The sequence below is a fragment of the Procambarus clarkii genome, chromosome 39, assembly GCF_040958095.1.
Source record: "Procambarus clarkii isolate CNS0578487 chromosome 39, FALCON_Pclarkii_2.0, whole genome shotgun sequence".
In the NCBI taxonomy this organism is placed as follows: Eukaryota; Metazoa; Arthropoda; class Malacostraca; order Decapoda; family Cambaridae; genus Procambarus; species Procambarus clarkii.
Genome location: NC_091188.1, coordinates 8,897,569 through 8,920,735, shown reverse-complemented (window position 1 = coordinate 8,920,735; position 23,167 = coordinate 8,897,569). Strand labels below are relative to the sequence as shown.

Genomic DNA, 23,167 nt, shown 5'->3' with positions numbered 1-23,167 from the left:
ACAGTAGAGTCCTCACAGTAACCTTAATTTCACAAATTTCCTAAAAGATTTTAAACGAAATTTCCAAACTGGTACCACAAATTATAGACCAATTCCCTCCAAGATTCCTCCACAACAACACTGACCGCCAATACTGTGGTTGTCGCTCAGTGTGGCCACTTTAACAGCGCCTACACTCAATAACAAAGGCGCAAGTGATACAAGCACACCAACACCCGATCAGTTTATTCGCAGGTTTATTTATCGCAGGTTCGAATCCTCGTCACGGCCCTTGTGGATTTGTTCATTTAACATCTGATCACTGCTCTCAAGCGCCATACAGGGCAGAACAGTGGTGCAAGAAGCAAGACTGAGGCACAAGAGACCATCACAGGGCAGAACAGTGGTGCAAGAAGCAAGACTGAGGCACAAGAGACCATCACAGGGCAGAACAGTGGTGCAAGAAGCAAGACTGAGGCACAAGAGACCATCACAGAGCAGCACAGTGGTGCAAGAAGCAAGACTGAGGCACAAGAGACCATCACAGGGCAGAACAGTGGTGCAAGAAGCAAGACTGAGGCACAAGAGACCATCACAGAGCAGCACAGTGGTGCAAGAAGCAAGACTGAGGCACAAGAGACCATCACAGAGCAGCACAGTGGTGCAAGAAGCAAGACTGAGGCACAAGAGACCATCACAGGGCAGAACAGTGGTGCAAGAAGCAAGACTGAGGCACAAGAGACCATCACAGAGCAGCACAGTAACCTCGGCCTTCACCCAAAATCTCAAACGCTCAACCGCGAGGTAAAAAAAACTTTTATAACCATATTTACTTAAAATATTTTAATTTACTAATAAACTATACTAATAACGTGCCAAATTATGCAGTAGTGATTCACATCAAACGTATTAAAAAGCAAATTAGAGTCAGAAATTGTTATTAAGGACTTCGAATATTTTAATAATTTAATTTTAATAAAAATTTATTCGACTGCCTAAGTGACGTAACATAACGACTTTCTAAGCAGCAGTTTCATATATTCAAAAACTTATTTTCACAATTAAGACCCAGACGTTCCTCGGTGGATAAACAGTACCAAAACAGCCTTGAAACTATTTTTTTGGGTACGGACCCTATTCTCTAATACTCAAAAGGTCCCTTAGGGGCGGTTGCGACCCATCAGGGGATAACATTATCCAAGAGGAAAACGGTAATTCATGCAACCAACCAAATAATCCATATGTCGCTGATAACGTAATAATCCATTGATCACTGGTAACGTAATAATCAGTTAAGGGAACGCGGGACCGCCAAAACCAGACATCACATCCCTTCCAAATGGATCAACTACATTACCCAATATAATTACATCGCCCGTTAGTCGGAAATTATGATTTCCATTAATTGAGGAAATAAATTATATATCAAACATTTCAATCAGTTAATGGTAGATGAGTATTAATCAATATTAATATATCCATGACCCGAGAACGTGGCACACGGTCCTAGTGACTGAGTGCGGCCAGGCGCATGCGCAAGGCTGCGCAAGACATACGCATGCGCAAAATCCTGCTAACAATTTATTTTCTTCTAAATAACTAACCGTTATCATTATTAACGAGCTGTGTTATAAACTGTTGACATCATAATAAAGTAACAAAGTGAAATAGTGATGCAAGATGAACTAACTTTTACTTCCAAGAACAACTGGAGAAATAACTGGAGACAGCCTATGTAAAACCCACCACTTTATGATCTCAAACTGTCACAGATCACTAGAGAAATAATGAACAGCAAAATGAACACATTAGCTTTAGACGATTTAATATAGCAAATGTAAAGGCGTGAGAACAACCCTTGGCTGTTGTAACAAGCGTGAGATCGCTCTATGAGTTCAAACTTAGCTAGGCTTTTAAGCACAGTTAGGCTTTCAAGCGCCGCTAGGCTTGACACAACTACAGTATAAGTAAGTCTGGGCGGATATCAAGGACTGTCGGCGCCTCGTCTGGACCCAGTAGGCCTTCTGCGGTGATCTTTAATATGTGCTCAAGTCCAAGTACGTTTATTGAGACAATAAAATACCTCTTAAAAGGATAGAGTAGCTTAAGCTATTTCTAACCTTTCTATATTATTATGTTCTTTTGCTGAGCGGCGTCGTGTTCCCTACAACACTGGCTCCACACCTGCCAGTCAATTATTGATCACACACATCATTTGCATATCAACTATCTTCATCTATCACACCATAATTTATTATTATTGTTGTCAAGAAGTTTAAACACGAGATACGAAATCAGTCTAACAAAATTAGTCATGGTTAATTCTCTAACTTATATTCCATCCTTCCCCCCTTTATTGGCAGGGATATTCCTGCGCGGGTCCTAAGCCTCTGGCTGGCCCACTAAGTGTTGCTTGTCTCTGTTTTACTTGGGCGGAGTATCAGTATTTATGACTCGTTTGGTTGCTTCAGTAAGATTTTGTCACACGTGTTTAACAACTTCTGCTCTGTTGAATCTAAGTTGAAATCTTATTGGTTTTGTAACTGTGCAACCCGTTCTCGCAAATTTAATAAGTCAATATTGACTTATTAGTTGCGTGCATAGGTGACATACTAAACATAATAGTTTCCCTTGAAAAGCTTCATAGAAAACACCGACCTTACCTAACCTACTTAGTATGTTAAGATAAGCATCTTATTGCTTCGTAATTACAATTATTACCTAACCTATACCTATAATAGGTTAAGTAACAATTTTAATTACGAAGCTATAAGATGCTTATTTTAACATACTAAGTAGGTTAGGTAAGGTCGGTGTTTTCTATGAAGCTTTTCAAGGGAAACTATTATGTTTAGTATGTCACCTATGCACGCAACTAATAAGTCAATATTGACTTATTAAATTTGCGAGAACGGGTTGAACTGTGCACTGTTAGATAATGTTCCAGTGGTGTGTCGGGCATTTCTCCACAGTTCTGACATTTCCTCTCATCTTCTGGAACCTGTGACTCCTGTTATCAAGCCGAGAGCTTTCCCTTCCCATAGCTCATGATAAGCCTTACCCACTACTTTTCCTGGAACACGACCCGCCAATCGTTCAACAACCAGGTACCCAATTATTACTGAGTGAACAGAGGCACACAGTTAAGGATTGGGGCCTAGTCAATCCATCCTGGCCAGGATACGAACCAAGGCCAAATCGCTTGCGAAGCACGGGGCGAGTGTGTTACCAACTACGCCACTGGGGACTGTTCAACAGACGACCGCCGGACCCACCCCTGATGCATGTAAACTTTCCATAGAACATTTCTCCCAACAAGTCCCTCTGGTGACGTGGCAACATGGCTTCAGCAATAGAACATCGGTAATAGTGAATAAACAAAGACACACAATACAATAAAATATCCGAAATTAAATTTGTTTGCCATTTGTAATAATTTAACAATAATGAAGGCGCTCAATAATCCTACCTACGGGTTCCAGGCCAAGTGCACAGTTTGTTGACACACGTCTTACCGTGAAAGATGGCGCCTTCCTCAAGCAGCGACTGCCACATGCCAGCCGCCTGCGACCTGGAGTGGACGGTGGAGGAGAGGGAGAGGAGCCACTCCGTCAGTTCGGTGCCCACGCCGCACCTGGGCTGGACGACGCCGCGGTGTCGTCGGTCGCGCAGGAGGTGCGGAGCTCGCGCCAGCAGCAAGGTCCTCAGCACCCACGACGCCTCGCACACCTTCACGCTGGGGGCCTGTCGGAGGAGCAGCACAGCGTCAGGAGGAAAGTTTGTGACATTCGAACCTTCGAGCCGGTAGTGAAGTGTTGCCATGGACGCTGGTGTTGCATAGTTTGTGTAAATGATTATAACTGATGTGCGAGAAGGCGTCGATGAAAGCTAGAGGCACAAATGATTAATAAAGAAATATTGTTTCATCATGCATTCATCATAATTGAGGGGCTGGTCCCAAACCTGCACACAGAAATAACATCACATGAGATCAGAAGACATGGCAGGATGTGCAGAATACCCCCGTTGAAAAGCAGAGGTGCAACAGGTACTCAGAGAGAACTATCAACATCAGAGGCCCGAGACTGTCCAACACGCTTCCACTACACATAAGGGGCATAACTGGCCGACCCCTCACAGTGTTCAAGAGAGAACTGGATAAGCACCTCCAAAGGATAACTGATCAACCAGGCTGTGACTCATACGTCAGGCTGCGAGCAGCCGCGTCTAACAGCCTGGTTGATCAGTCCAGCAACCAGGAGGCCTGGTCGACGACCGGGCCGCAGGGACACTAAGCCCCGGAAGCACCTCAAGGTAACCTCAAGGTAAGGTGTGCTACTACCCGGGTGGTACAAGCAAGATGGAAGCGGCACCTAACCCCCCATACTGCACAGTTTCAAAAGCTGGTACAAGAAGCCAGGAAGTCTGGCGTCATAAGCGTGGTCGTGTGAGCACCACCAGGCGAGTACACACCGAATCCCTCAAAAAGCGAATTCTTTAATCAAGACAAAATATGCACTTATATGCAAACTGCGGTGACTTACTACACGGTGCGCGCGGCCACTCTTAAACCTGAAGGCTTCGCAAGATTGTGTTCTCACCCTCGCAGGATTCTTGAGGAGCGGATCACCACCTTCACCTTCAAACGACACATTCAATCATCAGTCTTTTTCAAGGGCAGGTTGTGGAGCTTTTTCTTCACCGAGTGGTTTTGTTTAATTTTCTTTAGGTTGTTCATCTTGAGGCAGCAACATTTTTAACATTCTAACACCAACATTAACACAAGACATACAAGTAACCCATTGCATCTTTACTGCTCATTATAATCAGTTAATATTAAATAACGTAAATAAGAAAAACTAATACATCGTGGATACCTTTTTAAAAGCATCAAAACCTTTATTGCTCACAAGTTTAACGTATCTAATTCATAGCTAATCGTCTGAATCCACACAGGCAGTAAGTGTACCGTTGGCTGTAAATATAAATCCAGTAATAGGTTTTGATGGGAGAACTGTCGAATTTCCATCCAAGGAAGTCATCCGCACGCAACCGTTCAGTTGGCCGCGTGATGCGTGTTGGAGAGTATTGCCCGCAGCTCTCATCTCCGTATTTGAGGAAGGATATTGACAAATTGTGAAGTGTTGAGCACCGAGCGACGCAGATGACACCCGGACTAAGGACCAAATCTCGGGCAACTCTTTTTCAAATCGCTGTATTTACCCAGCCTTGTATGGCGAGGAATACAGCTTGATCAAATATTACCCAGCTTGATCAAATATTAAAAATTGCCAGAGTAGCATGACAAACATTATTCAGGGAAATTTGCTTAAATATTGCCACAGTTAAACATATTGGCCAACAACAGTTTGAAAATTATAGACAAACTATTTAAATCTAAGGAATGGCAATATTTGGTATTATTAATGCAAACAGTCACAATAACGGGGCTGATCACTAAACACCCAACACACACTTTTCGAAATAAAAGAAATGACGTATCGGTCCGTCCTCGACGTTTATCAAGTTGTGTAATGTATTAATTATTTAATCGTGAGGTATAGAAATGAAACAATTGGCGAGATATATTCTATTTCTCTTTATATCAGCGCTTACTTTTCCCCATCATAAATGAGCCTTCCATAAAGTGTTGTTAAGCTCCAATGGTCTCCAGCCTTATACTGCTACAACTATAGCTGGCTATTATATCTTGTCTAAATGAAAAACTTAGACAACTGCAGTGCAATGTTATGATTTGTGCATTGTGATTTGAATCTAAGAATACGGTACCCACATCAATATTCAACAATGACACACTAAATACGGTAAAGATCACCCAATGGCTGAGCGGGGAACTTGGGGGGGGGGGGGGGGGGGGGGAAAGGGACAGGAGAAGACTAGGTGTGGGGGGGGGGGGGAGGAATTGATTTAAGTGGGAGTGCGCGCGCGCGCGCCAGGGCTTGTCGCCTGGTCAGTGGGTCCGTGAGGCAGGTGCACAGACGTGGTACTTCACTACGTACCTTGTAGTACGTAGCTACAAGGTACATCATCATTAACAACCATTAACATCAAGCCCATTGATGCAGCGATTGGTGGAGAGCAGATCTGAGCTGTTAGTATGGACACTGAGGGGTTGAGAAAGTCTCCAGGGCAGATTGTGCCGAGGTTAACAGATAGTTATTAGAAGAATGTAGTTTATTTGTACATGGGGTTGTGGAGGTGGGTCTTGTGTTGAAGAGGTCGTGTGTGTTTCTAGGCCTTCTGAGTGTGTTGGTAAAGAAGAGTTGATTTGCTGTTCATGTGTTAATGTCAGTTTGTGTGTGTGTGTGTGAGACAGCGTTTTTCAGTATGTGCTGATTGCTGGAATGTTTTGTTATGCCCCGGAGACTTACACATGTGGTCAAATCCTGCGAGTGGGTGATGTGTGTCCTCATGTCCTGTATTATCTAATTTTAGTGTGTTTTTGCTGCAAGTGACAGTGCAAGTGGAGCCTAAGTTAACCGGAGACGAATGAGTTCTTTGTATAAGGGGAATTTTGGTGCTAGTTTGTGGTTGTGGTGCTGTGTACAGTTTACCTAGTGCTTGGTGGGCTGTGGCATGTTTGTGTTGTGTGTATGTAGGGGCGTAGTTTATAATGAAGTGTTAGGCCCAGTACAGTGGTCGATGGAGAGACAGAAATGTGTATAGGATTTGGAGAGTGAGTAGAGTTGACAGGAACAGTGTTTTCGTGTTTCTTTTTTGGCAAAACTTGTGATTTTGTTTTGTTTTTAACATTCTTTCTATTATGAAGGCAGCTCGTTTTCTATATTTGCCAAAACGTACAAAATAAGGGGGTATTAAAACGCATGAACCCAAGCCACCCGTCTAACCTATCCAACCTACGCATAGAAATGCAGATATTTGCGAGCCGCTACTTTTCATGGTGCTCCATATTTCGTAAGTTGGGGACCATAGCGCACCAAATGCGACGTACGAGATGGAGAGGCCATGGGCCATACCCTGGAGGAGACGACGACGACCAGCATGCCGGGGAGACGCACTCGGCTCATCTCACTCTCGCCTTTCTTCTTCAGGTTGGTGTTATAAGTTTCAGTAGCTGAGGATGTTGGCGTTGTGGCTGTTCTTCGCTCTCGTTGTTTGCACTACTTGAACCCTCCACTATTCGTGGCTAGGTGGCTTGTCTTGCTGAGCCTGGCCATGTTTGACACACACGGCTTGTCATGCCGAGCCTGGCCATGTTTGACACACACGGCTTGCCAAGCCTGGCCATGTTTGACACGTGGCCTGATGGTGCGCCACGCCAAGCCTACATCTCTGATCAATCCCAGTACCTTGAGTCAGGTTGTGTGTTGTGTCTACGTAACACCATTAGTCTCTCTGGCAGACGCTATTGTATCACGACAACTCTGTAGTTCACACCGACGTGTCACCAGGTATAAACATGCATAACCACCATAAATTCACAGTCTTCACACACACTATATCCAGTCTTAACCAATTTAGTTGCACCGAGCAACGAGATGCGTAATGTTCATGCTGTCAACCTGTTTTTAGCACTTAGTGTATCTTATATTTACATATAAAGAATGCAAAGGCTTATGTATATGTGTATTAGTAGTATTTGCACGAGAATTTCACGCTGGTCCTCGTACAACCCTCGACCGAATGGCAACGTCCTGAATAACCGGGACTAATTCGTAGTTTGTCCACCAATTAGAACAATGTGAGGGAGCGAAGGAGTGCAGCATACACGCCGTTTACAGCCAACAACGGTTCATCAACGGATCTGTTATTGTATTAAGGCCCTTGTCTAAAACTATTGCAATCTAATCAAGCCTAGCCCCGTGTAACCTTATTCAGCATTAGTCTTAAGTGTTGTACGAGGCTGTTAAGCACGCTCCTTAACGAATTTTAAGCGAGACTCTCGTATACACACTGTACCATATAGCTTGTTATCTGGGCTGCCCACTATACCCTGGACTATACAGCATACTATCTGGGCTGCCCACCATACCCTAGACTATACAGCATACCATCTGGGCTGCCCACCATACCCTGGACTATACATCATACCATCTGGGCTGCCCACCTCTACACGTTAACTTACACTGACCCAACATTTTATAGGGTCCCGTAGTATAGTCGGCTTCATTCTCTACTTACAATCAGGATCCAGGATTGGATTTCTAGGCAAGAAAGAAATGGCTGAGCACTCTTTTTACAAAATGTCCCTGATCACCTAGCAGTAAATAGGTACCTGGGAGTTAGACGGCCGCTGCGGGCTGCTTCCTGGGGATGTGTGTGTGTGTGTGTGGTGTGTGTGTGTGTGTGTGTGGTGTGTGTGTGTGTGTGTGTGTGTGTGTGTGTGTGTGTGTGTGTGTGTGTTAGACAAATATATGTAGTAGACAAAAAAAAATATGTTAGAAAGGCGAGGTCCAAGGGCTAATAGCTCGACTCTGCAGGCCCAAATAGTAAATACAAATAGTACACACACACACACACACACACACACACACACACACACACACACACACCCCTAGGAGTGCTTATGCTGCACATGTTCACAAATTACAGATTCCCTGCACAGATTAGGCTCATCAGTTACTCTTCCATTTTTAATCATGCCATTTGGGCTAACGCAATACAAAACGTGAAGTTTTGGGTCCAACAGTACATGTGTGTTCGTTTGGCTAAACAGTTGCTGCAAGTACTGTTATTGGAGGATGGACGAGAATGTGTTCGACCTATCAAACAAGTACAGTTTGGCTTGGTGTTGGCTGCAACAGACTATACAACTGTATCATTGCGTCTGGCGCCAAGTCATACCTAGTGGTAATGTGTTGGCTCTTCACCCGATAGTTCCCTTCCCCCTCGGTGTTGGTCTTAAGGCCTATCAACCTCTGCTCTCGAGGGTTATTAAGGCCACTAAGTACTTACCGACCAACAAGCAATTGTACTTGCTTGTGAACATAACTCAAACTTTAAGTAAACTCTTAGTGTATGTACACTAGGAAGCGAGGTACACCTGTATCTTGAGGTTATCTTGAGATGATTTCGAGGCTTTTTAGTGTCCCCGCGGCCCGGTCCTCGACCAGGCCTCCACCCCCAGGAAGCAGCCCGTGACAGCTGACTAACACCCAGGTACCTATTTTACTGCTAGATAACAGGGGCATAGGGTGAAAGAAACTCTGCCCATTGTTTCTCGCCGGCGCCCGGGATCGAACCCGGGACCACAGGATCACAAGTCCAGTGTGCTGTCCGCTCGGCCGACCGGCTCCCTGTATGCACATATCTGTGTACGGTGTTTTAGAAAATTTCAACCACACTAATATATTAATAAATTAACTGGTGTATTAATGTGGCTACTTGTTGCATTATACAGCCTACATCTGTTGCCTACAGTCCAGAGGTCACGGAGGCCAGAGACCTCTGGTGGTGTGACTGTGTTACAAACACTGTCTTCCGTGTGGATATCCCGCCACAACAAATCGCTGGGTCAACAGAATATGACTGACGTCATTCTTGATTCTTAACTACAAATTTAATCAGCTCAAAATTATACTCAAACATCCTTAAATCACCATTATCTTAATCCTACAAACTGTATTACAGTTGTAAATTTTGAGAATTTTAAAATACATGCTCCAGTATCTCATACAGGAGAAGGGGGGGGGGAGACGATACAGGAGAGGGGGGGGGGGAGACGCACAGAACACGCCACGTCTGGGACAGTCACCTACTCAATCTCACAGCATAGACTTATTACTGTATTGTCTCCTAACTGCGGCATGATCTCCCACACTACATCACCGAATGCCCAGTTATTAGACCATCCTGACCCGTTGGCATGAGGTACCTGGAGCTTTGCAATTACTTTATTCACTCTCGTGTTCTTGAATATATCCACCTAAAATTTGCCAGTGCAGGCTACTGAACATATGGCCCTGTATGACTATCCTGCGAAATGGGGACTTTTAGTATCACTGCTGCCTTATTCACTCTTGTGTTGATGATGATGATATCCTCATAATGCACCCGGAGTCTGCCAGTGCAGACTACTTATCACATTCCTCTGTATGACTAACCATCCTGTATATGATGGAGAATTTTTAGCACCGAGTAGCTAGCTTTTTGACACACACTACTCCCCTTCATATAATGAAGGGGAGCTGCACAAATGCAGATGTATCTAATGTATTAAGAAAATTAAATCATGTTACAGACTGTGAAAACAGCTGCAAACACAAACTCACTACATCAATGTATATCACATATTTCTTAGCTAAGTGATGAACATTACCAAGAGTGAGTAAAGAGTTTTAGGCACGCTTGCTCTTTACCACTAGCGCCAGTGTAAACAAACGCCGTTGTACCAGAACCAACGCCTTATATTCAACAATCCCCTGGCAAAAGCAGATATAATCATCCACACTTCAAAATAATGAGCATCTTTTCAACACGAGGGATCATTGGTCAGGCTCCGCCCGCCAAACACACACACCGAAACTTCGACGTTGGTACAATGTTCGAACAAGTTTTAACACCTAATCAGTCATAACAACCAATATAGCAAGTTATAACAACGTTCTAATACGTCATAAACACGTTAAGCCAAGATGCAACAACTTTATTACAAGTTGTAACAAGCGGAAAATAGACACAGTTACGGTTTGTGTTTCTAAGGCTCCGATCTGAGCGGGCTCCGGTTTTCAGTTTGGATAAGTTAATTGTGAACTTTTAAAAATATGGGCCAATTTAATCGTGTTGTTATAACAATCCATTATTAATAGCTGGGGGTTGTTTATTGGAGGGAAACGACTAAAATAGTAAGTGACGAACTTTATAATCAATAATCTATAAATAATATCCATATATATTCATATAAATTATATCAATCGAATTAAATAATTATCTAAATTATCAGTAAATAATCAGTATTAATTATCAATCACTAGCATGGCTATCATTCAAGTAATACTATTTACAAGATAACTAATTCATCCTCACCAATATCAGGTTGATGATGCTAATGATGTATAATCAGTAACTATTCGTGTTAAAGTTACTTAATGTCTATCACAGTTATATATAATAACAAATAAAGAGACCTTAAGATGTTTAACAAAATCAAGTAGATTTTGTGAACCAGTCCATTAGCAATTAATACTCTTATTATTGCATCTAATCAATTATCTGAACTGATGTGATAAAATATCAAGTAAAGTCCATTAAGGGCTCACCGTAGCCCGTGCTATCTGGACATTTTGTTTCGACTAGCTGAATCTAAAACAACAAAAACAACCAACAGGTTCATGCAGTTTCTCAAATCAATAACCTTGTTGAGACATTGTACTTAAGAAAACCGAGATACCTGATGAGCCTAGTCAACAAACTTCTCCTAGGCAACAGGGAACGCCTTGGCTTGACTACAGAAACAGCTATGGCCTTTTAATTCTTTTGTAGTGCATACTGATAGCAATTATTTGTTAGTTTATAATCCCACATTATTATGATAATATCTTAATCAATCGCATTTACAATACGATTTACAATGGTATTCCCCCACCACATGGCGTAATGTACTACAACGGTACTGATCAGGTGACGCCGAGAGCAGATACAAGGTTGGTGCATGATACAGTTGGTGCATGATAGTGTTACAATACACCTACACCCAAACCCTTGGTGTCTAGTGTCACCCGCGCCTCCATCGTATATCCCTACCTCCAGCCTCCACCACCTATCCCTACCCTCAGCCTCCACATCCCCCCCCCCCTGCCTCCTCCTCCACGCCTCACAGGCCGGGGGGGACGGTGGGAGTTTATCTACGCCACTGGCAGGGGAGGTGGGTGGTGGTGGTTTATCAAGGCCACCATAATACACCGGGTGAAGGACAGGTGGACGACATCCCTGGGATCATATTCCCACCGGGGCGGGCGCCCTGGGCGGGAGTGTCGCGTTACCGTGCGCGTGTGACCTCCATTCCACCGTGAGGCGGTCTCACACAGGGGGGACGGAAGTGACGCTCTGCCTGGGGTCCCCTGAAGGGGAAGAAAGGGGGAAACTACCCTGAGCAGGTGAAGGGCATATACTCGGGCTAAGGTCATTCACAAGGCTACACATTATTTACAATGGTTCAGACCATTTACAAGGGTACAGGCCATTTACAAGGGTACAGGCCATTTACAAGGGTACAGGCCATTTACAAGGGTACAGGCCATTTACAAGGGTACAGGCCATTTACAAGGGTACAAGCCATTTACAAGGGTACAGGCCATTTACAAGGGTACAGGCCATTTACAAGGGTACAGGCCATTTACAAGGGTACAGGCCATTTACAAGGGTACAGGCCATTTACAAGGGTACAGGCCATTTACGAGGGTACAGGCCATTTACGAGGGTACAGGCCATTTACAAGGGTACAGGCCATTTACAAGGGTACAGGCCATTTACAAGGGTACAGGCCATTTACAAGGGTACAAGCCATTTACAAGGGTACAAGCCATTTACAAGGGCACAGGTCATTTACAAGGGCACAGGTCATTTCGTACATAAAGTTAATTTTTGTTGTTGCTGAGCTGGGTTTTGTCTTCACCAGTCACTGCGATGGGAAGTCATCACCAGCATGAACACTTTCATACAATGGTGTTCACATACACATAAGGCGCTGGAGTTTAATGTTTGTATGTACATGCTGCACATGATATAAGGCTCAGGCAACAGTCCTGCCGTCATCTCATAGGTCACCGACGTCACTCGGTTGTAACATTTCTATCATTTACATTTAGTTACGAAGCGAGTTCAGGTTCAACAACTTCTGTAACTGTCTTGAGCTTTGAAGATTGACTGTCAATTCCTTTAAGAATTGTCATGTCCTCGTAATTTGTCCTTCACCCTTATTTTCCCACTTCCAGCGACTGTGTGTAAAACCATGAACTAGTCGTTCCCACCCACTGCTTCCCATATTCCTTTTTAGTTTAGTATGAATATTTTGTTGAGCTGCTTCTAATTTGCTCGTTATGTTGTCCATTTCTTGCTATAATATCCCCGTCAGTTTTCTCTTCCATGATACTCTCTCTCCAAGAATTTCTTTTACAGTATACTACCTACAACGCCGTCCTTTTCTTGCTTCAGTCCCACTACATATTTAAGACAAACATGGTGGTCATTGATCCCTATTGGCATTTTGCGGATAATCTCTCGATATGTGCTACATTCTGGCTGAAAACCAGGCATAGTCTAGCTGGTTGATCTATTGTTTCTATTACTGGTAGCTTCTATTAGTCTATTACTGGTAGCTTCACTCTCAGTGTGTGGGCTGTGAGATCCTGTGGGGGATTGCAGACCACAGCCACGACCACTGTCAATACTTTAACTGAAATGATTCTCAAGACACAGTTCGTGTAGTTGCTTGCCTCATGCAAGTGGATCTTAACAAAAGTCTAATTTCTTTTGACCAGCAATGCTGTAGTTCTTCTTACCCTCTGAATTATTATCGATCTTTGCATTATCCAATATTCTCCCAAGAATATTGCGATGATCATTTCTGTTAATTTAGTATCCACAATTGATATTGAATCAAGGTTTATATCTCCTGTCCTTTCTTTGTTTTCATCTGCTTTATTTGACAGTGTCACCCCCCGGTATACCAGATATTCAGCCTCATCATCATTGCACCAATGTCCGAGTGGGAAACTCCTAGCCTAGTGTCGGGGTACAATGTTGGGTTTTAGGTGAATAAGTAGGAAGGGTACGGGGTGAAAAAGTAAGTGCCAGGGAGTAGAGGCGAGTGGGGCATTATGTACGGGGAGTGGTGGGACTGATGAAGTGGGAGGAGGATGCCATGGGAGCTGAGAGTGGGGAGGTGGCGTAAGCACTGGAGGCCTGAGGGGGCGAATGTGCGAAGGAAGGGAATGGTGGATGATGGGTTGCAGTTGATGAGTGGGGAGGGAAATGGTAGTGTTGGAATGGACGTAAGTCGGGTGTCTGGTAGGTTTCTGGGAAAGGTCATCGAGGTGGAACTGCGTGTGCAGGCAGGGAGGGAGGGCGAGATGTAGGCAGGCATGTAGAGAGCAACATATCAGCACTATCTTTCCTCTCAGTGGTTCGTTGTCTTTAGATAACAAACGTTACCCTGGAAACATGGCGCACATCCTGTTCCAGGCAACCATAGTGCACAAAGACCAAATATGGCAGAGTTCATGCTCCGCCAGTGCTCGGGACGGTACTAGTGTTTACATCTCTCCTCCAAACCCAAACATATGACCACACAGTCATACACATAAATGATAACTGAGAATATTTGCCCCGTAGTTTGCTACACGATCATATGTTACTGGCAAGAAAATGTTACCACTACGCTTGTGGGCGAATGGCCAGCAGACGTGAGAGTGATGAGCTGTGAGGGGAGGTTGTGATCGCTTCATCTGTGGAAAAGGTGTACTGCCCTGACATCTAGGGTAGAAGGGGTCATGATCGTCTAATTTGTGGGAGAGGTTAAAGTGATCTACGAGATGGCCCCTCTCGTAAATCTAGCAGCACACTGTTGGCGGCGGGGGGGATTATCGAGGCTCCTGGTAAAGCGGATCTTACTGTATCTACCGATTGGTAGCTTAGACGAGATGACTTCGCACTTTGAGGATTTAGGGCGAGTCCAAACTCCTCTCCCTTAAAAGTCCAGCTGTAGATCCAGCAGTAAGGACTCCTGTGTCCCTGCCAGGGTGCCCTCATCCAGGAACCAGAAGTTGAGCTCGCTGGTCAATCTGCTTGTGGCCTTTTAGCAGCCAAGCCGAAAAGGGGTAAATGGATTCCATTGCTCGACACCTTTTTTTTTTTTAAACTTACACACACACCTTAAATACATGGATGGTAAAATATTAAAGAAATTGTTCACGACATCTTTGAGACTAAAATTAGAATATGCAGCGGTTGTACAGGGCTTACCTCTTAAGAAGCTCATCAGTAAATTGGACAAGTGCAAATATATGCTACTAAATGGCTCCCGGAACTGAAAGACAAGAGCTACGAGGAGAGACTAGAGATGTTAAATACGCCAAAGCTACCAGCGAAAGAGGCGATATGATCACTACGTATAAAATAGTAACAGCAATCGACAAAATCGATGGAGACATTCTTAAAATCCGCATTTTCAAGTCATAGATTCAAGGTTAGGAAACAAAGGTGCAGAAAAGAAAATATTAGAAAGTTCTCTTTTGCAAAGGGCGGTAGACGGTTGGAAGGAGGGAGAAGATGGTAAATGTCAAAACTGTCAGTCAGGGAAAAAAGAGGGAGTTGCCAAAGGGATGGAAGACAGCCAATGTAGTGCCAGAATGAAGGGACACAGGAGCCACTAAGCTACACAATAGCTTCAAGGCCGGCAGTAGTGTGTAAGGGTCATGAGACAGTACTGAACATCGTGGCACTCACCTCAACAATGGGGACGGCGGCGTTGCTGGGGGAGTCCAGCTCCTGAGAGCGCTGCTGCTCCACCTTCTTGTGGCCCCGTCGGCGGCCCCCACGTCGGCGCCCCTTCCCTGCCCCGTCGCCGTTGACCACGCGCCCAGGGGGCCTGCTTTCGTTCATGTCCTCCTCTTCCTCCTCGTCTTCATCTTCCTCCTCCTCATCCTCCTCTTCGTCGTCATCGTCGGCATCGTCTTCGTCTTCCCCGTCATCGTCATCCCTACCGAGTCTCCTGAAGCTTATCCCTGGGACATCGTCGTCATCGTCGTCTTCCTCGGCGGTGTCCTGGGACTCGCAGCGGAGGCGGAGGACGGCGCTGCGCAAGCTGGAGCGTCGGGGACTGACGGAGGGGCTGTCGAAGCTGGAGGCCCGGGTGAGGCTGGGTCGCCGGGGACCCTCCCTCGTCGGGGTCCCCTGCACCGGCGGGGACTTCGTCGGCGTCCCTCGGGGAGTGGAGGTCCTCGACGAGGGTTCCCTCGGGGGAGACTCACATTTGCTCCTGTTCTGCGTGTCGCCCATTGAAGGTCCGACGTGGGAGTTGCTGCCCTTGTGGGGGGCGGAGTCCCCCGGGGACGTCCCCCGGGTGATGCTGAAGCCCTTCGGGAGGGTACTGGAGGTCCTGGGGACGGAGATGGAGCTGCTTCTCTGCTGGTGGTGGGCGCTGGGGGCTCTGACGGGGGAGGAGGAGGCGGCCCTGGTGGGGGAGATGGCCGAGGCGCGGCGCCCCTTGTCCCTGGGGGCGGGGTCCTGGGGGAGCTCTCTGGGGGTGGTGGAGCGGCGGCGGCGGGAGCCCACCCGGCGCCAGAGGGCGCGACCCTCCTCCATGACTGATCCTGAGGAGGCTGAAGGAGACACGTGTTAAGGGCAGCGATCACAGTGTTGCTCAGTCATGATTACTGTGCGTCGCACCCGGGCACGCCACACCCGGGCACGCCGCACCCGGGCACGCCGCACCCCGGGCACGTCACACCCCGGGCACGTCACACCCCGGGCACGTCACACCCCGGGCACGTCACACCCCGGGCACGTCACACACGCCACAGACGAGCACCAAGGGAAGTACAACTCTCACACTCAGCACACATGACGGGAGAGGCAGCGTCCATCACAATGAATTAAAATTAACGTGGCAATTAGTTTTAGCGGCGCCTGTAATTATAGAACCATTAACTGAAGCGCTGAGAGTCTTGCCCAACCACTTGGGGCGGGACGATAGAGCGATGGTCTCGCTTCATGCTGGTCGGCGTTCAATCCCCGACCGTCCAAGTGGTTGGGCACCATTCCATCCCCTCCGTCCCTTCCCTAATCCTTATCCTGACCGCCTTCCAAGTGCTATATAGTCGTAATGACTTGACGCTTTCTCCTGATAAGACCTGACCGAAGGGAAGGGACCTAAGACTTCCCTAAATGCTGAAAATATGACCAACTTAAAAGTTAGTCAATGATATTGATGACTATCATCGTCCCAACCCAAGTTTGGAACTTCCCGGTGGATAGGATAGGATAGGATACAATATGTCTGGCATTACAGTGGGTTTCGATCCCGACTCTTAATCGGGGAGATTCCGGGTTCGATTTTTAGAGAAAAGGGAATGAGGGGGGTGGTAGAACTGGTTGGGCACGTTTCCATTCACCTAATGCCACTGTTTGTCTTGTAATTAACAGGTAACCGGGAGTCAGACAACTGGCGTGGGGGGGGGGGGGGGGGTTGCATCCTAAGGAAAGTCAGTGGTTTGACCTTGGGGAGGGGGGGGGGTCTATATGAGCCATATTTTTATTATCTAAATGCCTCTGTGGACAAAAATCACTTTAATGAAATAGAATATCCTCGTAAAAATAGGGTTAAGTCTTAAATACGGTAAATATTGCTAGCTTAGAATCACTGATCGTGTTTATCTCTTATACAAAAACATATTTACACAAAACAAATTTACTAAAAAACAATGGTGTTTTATCATTTAATCATTAGATTTTTGCTTATTTGGTAATGTCATTATTGAGAGGTTGAGCCGTTTGCCAAATTATTATATTATATATATATATATATATATATATATATATATATATATATATATATATATATATATATATATATATATATATATATATATTTATATTTATTTTGGAGGGTGAAACACTTTAGTCGAAGTATTCCCAGCACTCACACCAGGTATTCGCGTGACTTACCTTCCCTCCTGGAGGAGCTGGAGATCACGTCCTGCATGAACTCCTTGTTTCTCTGTAACAGAAGAAAAAAAACAATTACTTAATCTGATAACAGAACATTTTTGACAAATAAATGGAAAAGTAAGATTTTTGTTCATTAGTGCATCTGTCACACTCACCGAGAGAGTCGTAGTGAAAAAGGTTACAGAGGCATATAATAGACTTAGAAACTGAAGCATGAAACTCTTTGGCAGTTAAATATCCACTTTTGTGAGGAAGATTGAGGTCACTTGCACTGAAGAGTGGCTAGATGAGCTCGGCCAAGCCCCCACCGCCTCCCCCACAACCCAGGCTCCCTGAGCATGACCTCAAGAGGCGCCTGTTGGGTTAGCAGGGAGCATATCAGGGCTGCCGGCGCGGTGTGTCGACTTACTGGGGTTTACCAGAGCCGGCAACGTAAGCTGCTCCTGCTGGGGAGGTTGACAGCTCGCGAGGTGAGCCACCACTACTGTCCCCCCCACTTCAACTACTAGCTGGGGGAAGCGGGACGCAGCTAGGACACACTCCCTGCTGGGGAAGCGGGACGCAGCTAGGACACACTCCCTGCTGGGGAAGCGGGACGCAGCTAGGACACACACTACCTGCTGGGGGAAGCGGGACGCAGCTAGGACACACTACCTGCTGGGGGAAGCGTGACGCAGCTAGGAGACACACTACCTGCTGGGGGAAGCGTGACGCAGCTAGGACACACACTACCTGCTGGGGGAAGCGTGACGCAGCTAGGACACACACTACCTGCTGGGGGAAGCGTGACGCAGCTAGGACACACACTACCTGCTGGGGGGAAGCGGGATGCAGCTAGGACACACACTACCTGCTGGAGGAAGCGTAACGCAGCTAGGACACACACTACCTGCTGGGGGAAGCGTGACGCAGCTAGGACACACTACCTGTTGGGGGAAGAGTGACGCAGCTAGGACACACTACTTGCTGGGGAAGCGTGACGCAGCTAGGACACACACTACCTGCTGGGGGAGCGGGACGAAGGACAAAACCAATATTCTGACAATACGAAATGTCATTGCAACTTTCCCAACCTGAGAACCTCAAAATGACTGGGGCGGGAGTCGTGATTCTTTGGTTCTGTGACCTGCGAGGTACTGAGCGCTGCGCCAGAGGTCGCCTGGGTCTGTTCTGGTGGAGGGAGGGAGGGAGTGGGGTGCCTGTGGAGGGAAGGGGTGGAGGATGCTTGAACACACACACACACACACACACACACACACACACACACATACACACACAACACTCCCACTCCCACACACCCATGCTCCACGTGTACCCAACCACCTTTGTCGACGCCACCTCGTCTCTTTCCCGCAGCAAATCTGACCTGGACGCGTACATTCCACTCATGTTTGTGACTGTTGTTTGTTAAGGTGTGTGTCGTACCGTGATGTGCGCCCAGTGTGATGTCTTGAGACCACTTCCTTACTCTTAGTTACCACTGCATATTATAATTATCCTTTCCATTGTTGTTTTAGCATGACCGTAGATACTGGTCGACCCTGCAGTCACAGCCAGGTGAATACTGGCTTTACGACGAGGGGTGAGAATAGGAGCAAGCGTCCTCTCTAACATGATGGCAGCCCGGATCCACCTGCCTGCCTGCCTGCCTGCCTGCCTGCCTGCCTCCCTCGCCTGCCTGCCTGCCTGCCTCGCCTCGCCTCGCCTCGCCTCGCCTCGCCTCGCCTCGCGGGCTAGCGACGCAGTCTTCCCTCTATACAGACCTTGAGATAAACTGAGGCCACTCCAGGCTAGGAGGGCCGGAGAATTATGAGGTAAATGGATCGGAAATGAGGGTCTTTCGCGGGTGTAAACTTTAAAAAAAAAAGTGTATACTCACTCGCCTATTTGTGCCCGAGGGATCGAGCTCTAGCTCTTGGACCCCGTTTTTTTTCTTTTTAAAGAAAAACTAACCCACCATGGGTTAACTAATGTGCTGACTCACGACCTATTTTCCTTCTATCTTATCTAATTATTTCTCACACACAGACATCCCTCACGGGTCTGACAGCTGAGTGGACAGCGCTTCGGATTCATAGTCCTGAGGTTCCGGGTTCGATCCCAGGGGGAGGTGGAAACAAATGGGCATAGTTTCTTTCACCCTGATGCGCCTGTTCACCTAGCAGTAAATAGAGACCTGGGAGTTAGATAGCCGCTACTGGCTGCTTCTTGGGGATGTGTGTAAAAAAAAAAAGGCCTGGTCGAGAACCGGGCCGCGGGGACGATAAGCCCCGAAATCATCTCAAGATAATTTCAAGATAATCCCCAGGATGCAACCAGTAGCAGCTGTAACTCCCAGGTACTTGGGTATTGCTAGGTGAACAGGATCATTAGACGAAAGAAACTTTGCTCATTTGTTTCTGCCTCGACCAGGAATTGAACCCGGGCCCTTGGGACCATGACCTCAGAGCGGTGTCCACTCGCCTGCGCGCGCACGTTGCTGGGATCAGTCAACCATCACACAGGTGTTTGAGAAGCGCAGATCATTGTAGCCAGCACTTGTGTAAAGGAGGAAATGCATATTATTATCTCTCAATGTTCGGTAATACGTTTATTGCTTGTGATGTGTGTCTGTGTATGTATTAACACGATGTACTGAACGGGGTGAGAATAGCTTAGGCTACCTCATCCCTTTGTGTGTATTTTACCTCAATAAACTTATTTCAATTTAAATTTGTAGCCAACGGTAACCGTAGCACGTATGTCTTACCTGTTGACTATCAGTCCAACGGTCAAACTCCGCACACGACTCAAGTTTACCTGCGGGAAGTTACAATACGACCACCACGGAAGGGATTCACCGACTTGGCTTCAACGTAATTTAGCATGGCACCGCTTTCAAATCTTCGAGAGAGTGAGTGTGTTTGTGCCTGTTCGAGGTTGGAGGCCAGATGCTTGGGCTAGCCTCGCTAAACTTTGCAGGGTGACTGGTTTCTGTCCAGGAATATAGTCAAAGGCAGGTTGGGTCAAGCGCCCCATTTCCCCTTTGCATGGCCGGGAAATTGCACAAATTTTCATGCTGGCTAAATACAAGGATCAAGCCTCAAAGATTTATCTAGCATATTTTATAAATTATTCAAGGTTAGAACAGTTTATGCAGTTTATTGGCAAGACTAAGTTTAATGAAAAGTTACATGGATGAAGGGAAGGTGGTGAAAAGGGTAGGGAGTGATAGTGATTTACAAATGTATGTGTGTGTAAGAGTGTGTGCGTGTGCGTGCGCGCGTGCTGAGGATCACCCTAGAGATTACCATGACTGCGTGCTCATGTAACGGGGGGGTGGGGGAAATAGCTCTATCTTGTCCATTATTCCACCCCCCAGTTAACTAACGAGGCCGGGGGAAACAGCTCTCTCTAGTGCGTTATCCTGTCCCTAGTTAGCTAACTATTCTAGAGCACTCCCAGAGTTCCTAAGGCAACCTCTCTCGTTCAACACCTTGTAACCTAGGTATTTGACTACCTAGGTGCTAAGACTACAAGGCGCCGTAACTGGATCAGCTACCCGAAACTCTAGAGAGAACTCTAGAATACAGGATCATTGCCACAAACGTATAAGAGAAAACGAAAGGAAAGAAATGAATAGTGAAGTAATTAGTGAGGGTTTGGGTGAGAGGGAGAGAGGTGGGAGGGGCGAGGATGGTCATTAGTTGAAAGTGAGAGTTTAGAGAGGGGTGGAGGGAGAGGTGTAGATAGGTAGGAGTAGAAGAGTAGATAGTAGAAGTAGAAAGTAGATAGTAGAAGACGAAATGCTGCCACCATCCATTCATGATCATTACATACAAGACAAGGAATGGAACTTGCCTGTATCACAAAATTCTCAAAGGATGTTATCATGAGTTCATTATTAGTATGTTCCCTCTGTACCATGTATCAACTCCAAACATGTACTCATTAATATCTTGAATCTAGTAACCACCGAGGCTTTCTCACCTCAACTCAAAGCTCTAGGGAACAAAGACGATTTAAATAATAAGTTCATATATTTCACATACTAAGTATCATAATATAAGCAATCCACTTAAAATGTTAAAGATTAATATTCAAAGTGAGTCATCCTCCAAGAATCTGAGAACACTACAACTGACTGCCCCTGATCTTCACACAACACTTGTAAAACACGACCAAGTCACCTTACTGCTCAACTCACCAAGTGTGTGCCTATAGCTGGATAGAGAGGGGGGGGGGGGTCTGTAGTTGACGGAGACTCCCGCCCTGCCGGCCGACAGCCTCCCTGCTAGGGCCGTCTGCTCTGCTGGCTCGTCTGCTGTTCTCTTAATGCTCTATGCTCCCTCAGTATATATTGGGGACCCTAGTACTAACTCCGCCCACAAGTAGATAGCCTCCGGCACTGCCAAGCCACTCCTTAAACGTCGGCATGTTTGAAGGCTAACAGACTACAATTATAAGCTTAGCGGAAGCAAGGTGAAATTCTCATGATCTGACCTCAGGTCACTTGAGGTCATTAACGCTTTGAGGTGTGAGATCTCAGGCCGACAAACTGGCGCCTCTCAGATCCTTGTCTGTGACTCATGTACTATATATATGTATTAAACTAAACCAAACACTTTTACAGTGTTACATCCAGGGTTGCACACAGCACCTAACACACAGCACCTAACACACACACCACACACCCCACACACACACACACACACACACACACACACATATATCTAGTCAAGCATAAGACTAAACTGGAAAAGGTTCAAAGGTTTGCCACCAGACTAGTACCCGAGCTGAGAGGTATGAGCTACGAGAAGAGACTACGGGAATTAAACCTCACTTCGTGGGAAGACAGAAGAGTTAGGGGGGACATGAATACCACATTCAAGATTCTCAAGGAATCGACAGGGTAGATAAAGACAGGCTGTTTAACACAAGGGGCACACGCACTAGGGGAACACAAGGGGCACACGCACTAGGGGAACACAAGGGGCACACGCACTAGGGGACACAGGTGGAAACCGAGTGCCCAAATGAGCCACAGAGATATTAGAAAACTTTTTTAGTGTCAGAGTGGTTGACAAATGCAATGCATTAGGAAGTGATGTGGTGGAGGCTGACTCCATACACAGTTTCAAGTGTAGATATGAAAGAGCCCAATAGGCTCAGGAATCTGTACACCTGTTGATTGACGGTTGAGAGGTGGGACCAAAGAGCCAGAGCTCAACCCCCGCAAACACAACTAGGAAAGTACAAATAGGTGAGTACGTACGTGAGAGGTGCGAGAGCCCGACGCTTACACACAAACATACACCGTGAGACTTCCCATCCATTCTACACCCTTTCAATCTTTCTCTCACTTACTATCGACCCTCGCACTCTACCTCCCGCAGCCCCTAGCCCCACTCCCTGCCACCACAGCTGCTGCCACAGCTCACAGCCACACTCGCTGCCAACACAGCACACAGCCACACTAGCTGCTGTCAAGCTGCCACCACAGCTCACAGTCGCACTCGCTGCTGTCAAGCTGCCACCACAGCACACAGCCACACTCGCT

At 46.3% G+C, this 23,167-nt stretch overlaps 1 protein-coding gene across 10 annotated transcripts in view; it reads right to left on the bottom strand.

Moving 5' to 3' along the window:
- The window catches only part of Epac (Exchange protein directly activated by cAMP), a 165,032-nt gene that overhangs the window by 65,263 nt on the left and 76,602 nt on the right, over positions 1–23,167 (bottom strand). For all 10 annotated transcript variants that reach the window (XR_011230936.1, XR_006773139.2, XR_006773138.2 and 7 more), the window contains 3 exons: positions 17,626–17,677; positions 15,406–16,280; positions 3,495–3,723 (listed from right to left, as the gene is read on the bottom strand). Coding sequence is in view for 7 of the 10 variants with exons in the window: in XM_045745796.2 (XP_045601752.2) it covers positions 3,495–3,723; positions 15,406–16,280; positions 17,626–17,677 (1,156 nt within the window). In the remaining 3 variants the exon portion in view is untranslated. The remainder of the gene's footprint in view (positions 1–3,494; positions 3,724–15,405; positions 16,281–17,625; positions 17,678–23,167) is intronic.